Below are 5,709 nucleotides of genomic sequence, written 5' to 3' on the forward strand. Positions count from 1 at the left end.
GGAACCAAAATCAAACTTAATCCTAAATTAAACTACACATATATTTATTATACACAAATACATTGGTGGCTGATTTTGGTGTACAAATAGTATTTTTGATTAAATTTTATGTTCTTTTAAACCAGAATATTACAATTTATTAGATTATTATATTATCTTTGTACTACAGAACAAAAAATAAAATTTTATATCTTCTTGTTTTTACTTATTTTACTTTATTTTGGCTAATCTAAATTAGCCGGTATAATATTGTGAAGGTTGAAACTGTTAAAAAATATATAACAGAAAATTTAGATATTTATTATATTATCAGGTTATTTAAAAAAATTAATTCATAGATGTTATTATCTTACCATATCTTTAATGTTATATGTCAATCTAATATTTAATAAAAAAATAATATTAACCAACATAGAACTGATTAAAATTTTAAAAGATAATTAACAAAATATGCATGAGAGTTTTTTCACTTTATTATTGATAGATACATATTTTTTTTTGTATCTTTTATATGCCAATCAAATAATCAATACTATATGCCAAACAAATAATATTTAATTAATTAATTTTTTTGAAATATAAATTATTTATTTTAATTTAATTATAAACAAATTTGCATGTACTTAAATGTCAGAACTCTACATCGTTAATAGTTTAGGAAATAAACATATTAATATTTTAACAAATCATTGGTAGTTGCAAATTTTTTTTTGCATCTTTTTTATGTCAATCAAATAAGAATTTAATTTTGATGTCCTATTAGTGTAAAATAGTTTTACACGTGCAGCTAATCACCATCAAAATTAAACTCATCAAATCATAAGGGCTATATGTCAAACAAATAATATTGTGGAATACAAAATTACTAAATTTTTTGTTGTATAATTTATTTAATTTAATTTAAAAATAAATATTATGTACTCAAATTTTAATTATAATACTTTACATAATCAATAATTTAGAAAATTAAAAAAATATCATTAAATACAAAGCAGTTTAAAAAAAATGAGATTTAACTAAAAGGTAAATATTGATGCACTCAAAATTTAAAAAAATATTCTACATAATCAATAATTTAAAAAATTTTAAAAATAATTTTATCTTGTACAAAATCGTTTAAAAAATAAAAAAGAATTAACAAAATAATTTATGAGAATTCTTCGGTTCATTATTGATAGGTATATACATGTAAAAAAATTCAAAAACAAATATTAGATAAATTTTTTTTTTAAAATTAAATTGATGAGAGAAAACTTTGGATGTGAAAGATAGATTAAAAATATATAAGAATTAATACAGTAAGTACACTGAAGAGAAAGAAAAATGAGGGTGAAAGTTATGCATGAAATTAATAACCGCAGTAAAACGATATAAAATTTGCAATTGTAGTTAATGGAAGCGAGAAAAAGATGGAGGCGATACAATCACGATGTTGAAGGAAGGAGAATGATAGCAACAGTAATAATACAGAAAAGTGCACCTAACTGTGAGAGAGGAGAAGCACTAAAAATTGAATACATAAAGAATATACCCAAAATAAAACGATAAGATCGATAAAAAATTATTTATCACCCATAATTATTTTTTTTCCTCCTTTCATATATGGCGTCAAAAATCAACATTTAGCATAGTCATTATCTAGTTCAGAAAATCACAAAAACTCATCCAAATAATTGGTTACATACAGAGAAGCATATTCAGAAATGGAAAGAGAAATAAAAAAAAATTGAAAACAGATAAAATTAATAAAAATGATAAATTATTGGAATAAAGAATTGAAGAAGAGGTTATGGTTCCTACAACTATTAGTGAAATAAAGAATAAAAATGAGATAGAAGAACATGTGTTACTGTTAACGGTGGAAGTTCTTTTATTTAAATAACTCCGTATCGACATTATATATTGTTATAGATTTCTATTTGCCTATTCTAATTGTAGTCAATCGGGTTACTCCTGTGTTTGTGGCACCTCCACTTGTGTTGGGCATTAGAGTTGAAATTGAAGTTGTATCAGTTGATATATCAACTTGTTTTCTTGTCGAATCATCTCCCGATAAGTTGCACGTCTTCTAGTTAGGTGTTGCTATCTTTGTTCTTCAGTCATGTTCTGTTCTGTTCAAGTGGTCGACGTTGACGTGATTGTTGATTTCGTGATAGCAAGATGCAGAGAAAAAAAACGTTTGCGAGACCAAAATTAAAAGTGAAGGAGTAATTTAATTTTCTTGGTGGTTAAGTACGACTTGTTAGAATATAATTAGGATCAATTAGTATTATTTAGTATATCTGAATTATCTATGGTAGCCTAGAAAAGGCATGGAATAGGCAACAAAACATTAAAAATCATTGAAAACTACATGACCTGGTTGGCATCACTTCTGGTCTACATTATCAGAATCAACTGCAGGTTCATAACTAGGGTTACTTGCTTCTGTTGTGGTTGTTTCATCAACTCTTCTACCAGCATCATCCTCTAAAACATCCTCCATCAAGTCTTCCTCTCCAATATTGATGTCTTCCACATCTTCATCATCTTCATTGTTGCTTCCACCAGGTATTTTCCTTTTCTTTGGACCATGCTCAAGCCTATGTGTATCCAATTCTTTGTCCATAGTTTCCTGTAAATCTTGGTCGTTATTTACTTTCCGAGCTTTTCTTGCATTCTGCCATCTTTCCATATCTTTCTCAACGTTTGCAAGGTACTGCTCCCCAATTTGTTTCTGATACTCAGACACTTCCTCTCTCCTTGCATTCTTCCATTCTAGAAAAGCCTCTTCTTTCTGCTTCTCAAATATCGCAGCATCTTCATGGAATGGCTTCTTAGGTAAATAATATATGGGAGGCTCTGTCTTAGTCCTTATAAAATTTCCAAGTTTTTTATGATGTTCACTCCACTTAAGAAACAACAATTCCAGCTTCTTTTCTTCAGTTTTAGCAGCCACACGTGCCCGAAGTGTCAAGTCTCTCCTGCGTTTTTCAGCAATTTGTTCACGCTCTTCTTTCCTTAGCCTTTCGCTTTCTTCACGTGCTCTTTGCTCAGCCCTTTGCAAAGAAGTAGATCTCCCCATGTATGCCTCTGTTCCTGAGAGTTTCATGTCTTCCTTTCTAAATTTCTCCAAAGTTCCAAGAAGCTGACCAATCATTCTCTTGTTCCTGTTAACCAAGCGAGGATCATCATTCTTTGGCAATACCCTTGGAACGGGTTCTGCAGCAGGAGGGTCCGAGTCCATGTTGGAATTTCTGTCTCTCCTAGACCACCCAGTCTGGTGTTGAGAAATAGATTGATTAGTAACACTGGCCTCATTAGTGTTAACACTCTTCGGTGCATGAGCAGGATCATCCTGAATCAATTCTCCCTCCTCCTCTACCCTGACAACAGCAGAAGAAAGCCGGCGTTTAGCAGGAGGTTGACCTTCCGGTTCATTCCTGTCTCCATGGGGAGGAAAGGGTTGTCGGCGAGGAGCTGAGAAGGCACCCCTTCGAAGGCCTCGAGGATCACGAAGCCGCTCCGTAATCGCGCGCTGTTGGCGGAGAAGCTCATCGATCTCATTGCGGAGCTGCTCCTCTGACTTCTCCACCACAGTGCCCCTGCTGCCCATCCGCACTTCTCGGTTTTCCAATGAATCAGACAATTTTACACGCAATATAAAAGGGTATTTATAGGTACTAAGAAAATCGTAATAATAAAGACGTAATAATAAAGACGTAATCTCCTATAATAAATATTCAGAAATACTAAATAATACTAATTGATCCTAATTATATTCTAACAAGACTGAAGGTGGATCAGTTTTTTATTGAAGGTGGGTCCGTTTTTAAATTGAGTATGTGGTAGCAATTTTTTAATTGGAAGAAAATTAGTTTTAAAATATGTCGTCGGGTTGAAAGTGAATTAGTTTGATAAAAAATGGAGGACGTAGTAACAATTATATTGAATTCAGTGTTTAACCAACATAAAAAAAATAGGGATAAAATAAGGAGAAGAAATTGGATACCAAACTTTCCTATTCCATTATACATTGGTATAATCTATTATATATTGGTATAGATTTGATTAAGAAATAAGAAGTACTTTTCTATATGTAATTTTTTTTTAAATATAAACAATAGATATCAGAAAAATATATAAACAGTGTATTGTAATTTAATTAATTGGTATAGATTTAATTAAGGAGTACACGTTTATATGTATTTTTTTTAAAATAAACAATAGACATCAGAAATATTTAAACAGTGTATTGTAATTTAATTAATTTTGTTATAGAATATCAACAAATTATGTTATTACTTGAAATAAAATGAATCGGTTTTAAACTCTGTCATGAGTAAAGCTAATTTAAAAATAAAAAATAAAAAAAATTAAATACATAGTAACTTTTTTTTATTAAGAGTGAAGTGGGTAAATCCTTTTCTGGAACAAAAAAAGAAAGAGGATAAAATGGGAAGAAGGAATTGGATACCAAATTTCCATATCCCCATTATATATTGGTATAGATAAATAAATGTGTATGACACAAATCAGGCTAATCTGATTCATTCCAAATAAAATAAAATGTATATATCTATATATTATTATACATTCGAAATCGTCCATGGTATTTGTAATGCAAAGGTCTTTAGGATACATGCATCTGCTAACTGCTAAAACAGTGGATGGAAAACAAGGGAAAGAAGTAAAATTTAAAGGATCAATCAAACAGTGCTACTCACACAATGTTCTGGAAACCTAACAATATGCAGACTCATCCCAGAGGATTATGATCAAATAGATCTTCTTTTTGACCTGCAAATATAGAGGAAACCAGCAATTAGACATCTCTATAATACAGTGGCATATACATATACAACTTATAAACTATGAATTTAATTTTGATGCACTGTCAATGTAAAGTAGTTTTACACGTGTATCCAATTACGTAATGCCATATCAGTAAAAATAACTTCTTTTCACATTGACCACTTGAATGGTCATCCAAAAGAACGGATGTAACTGCACGACTGTGTAAAACGCTTTACGATGTTAGTACATCAAAATTAAACTCATAAATTATTACACGAATGTTGATATTCATGATCATACATAGTAATTAAGGTAAGCATAGGAGTATATAGAAGAGCCTGCTTGATATTTCTTTTTCTCATGTCATAGAAACTCCCTTTTTCACACAGTTGGCAATCTTTGCAATACTTAAAGAGCAAGAAAAAGTAAAGCCAAAAACTAAACTAATTAGAAGTTGCTGCCAGGGGAGGGTGGTTTCCTACCTTTCAGCTTTGTTTAATTAGCTTGAATCTACTTTGCATACAAAGCTATTATGCTATTTGACCAGCTTCAGTTTTTCATGGTTGGCATGACTGTTTCAAAAGCTTCCACTAGCAGCCCCACCTTTCTTTTCCGAGCTGGGGTTAGTTGCGAAACAACCTGTCGAAGCGCATAATCAAGCATCCATTCTTCTGTGCCTTTCCTTCCTGCCATGTCTAGATGCCTTAAGTTAACCTTTTCTGCTTCTGGATCAAGCTCTATTGGCAGATATCTAGGCCCTCTTGGGTTGAATTTTCTCACTTTTTCCAATGACTTGATGAATCTCCTAAGCAGGATCACCTTTCTAAGATTGCTCCAGCTTCTAGGTAATTTCCTGTCCGGGTTGTTTCCTTCCTTTGATTCTGTTTGATCTTCCTTTTCGCATTTTTCGGTTATTCCATTTCCAAATGCCAT

General features: G+C 31.2%; 2 protein-coding genes across 2 annotated transcripts in view; both read right to left on the reverse strand.

Annotated features, from left to right (window-relative positions):
* On the reverse strand, positions 2,257 to 3,923 carry LOC107645530 (pinin). Its single transcript, XM_016349581.2, has one exon. The coding sequence runs from the start codon at positions 3,593 to 3,595 to the stop codon at positions 2,369 to 2,371; it is 1,227 nt and encodes a 408-aa protein (XP_016205067.1). The 5' UTR covers positions 3,596 to 3,923; the 3' UTR covers positions 2,257 to 2,368.
* The window catches only part of LOC107645531, a gene marked incomplete in the record, with an annotated part of 4,444 nt that continues 3,991 nt past the window's right edge, over positions 5,257 to 5,709 (reverse strand). The window contains 1 exon segment of the mRNA XM_021103805.1: positions 5,257 to 5,709. Coding sequence (XP_020959464.1) covers positions 5,326 to 5,709 — 384 coding nt within the window.

This window comes from Arachis ipaensis, chromosome B06, assembly GCF_000816755.2.
Source record: "Arachis ipaensis cultivar K30076 chromosome B06, Araip1.1, whole genome shotgun sequence".
NCBI classification, from domain to species: domain Eukaryota; kingdom Viridiplantae; phylum Streptophyta; class Magnoliopsida; order Fabales; family Fabaceae; genus Arachis; species Arachis ipaensis.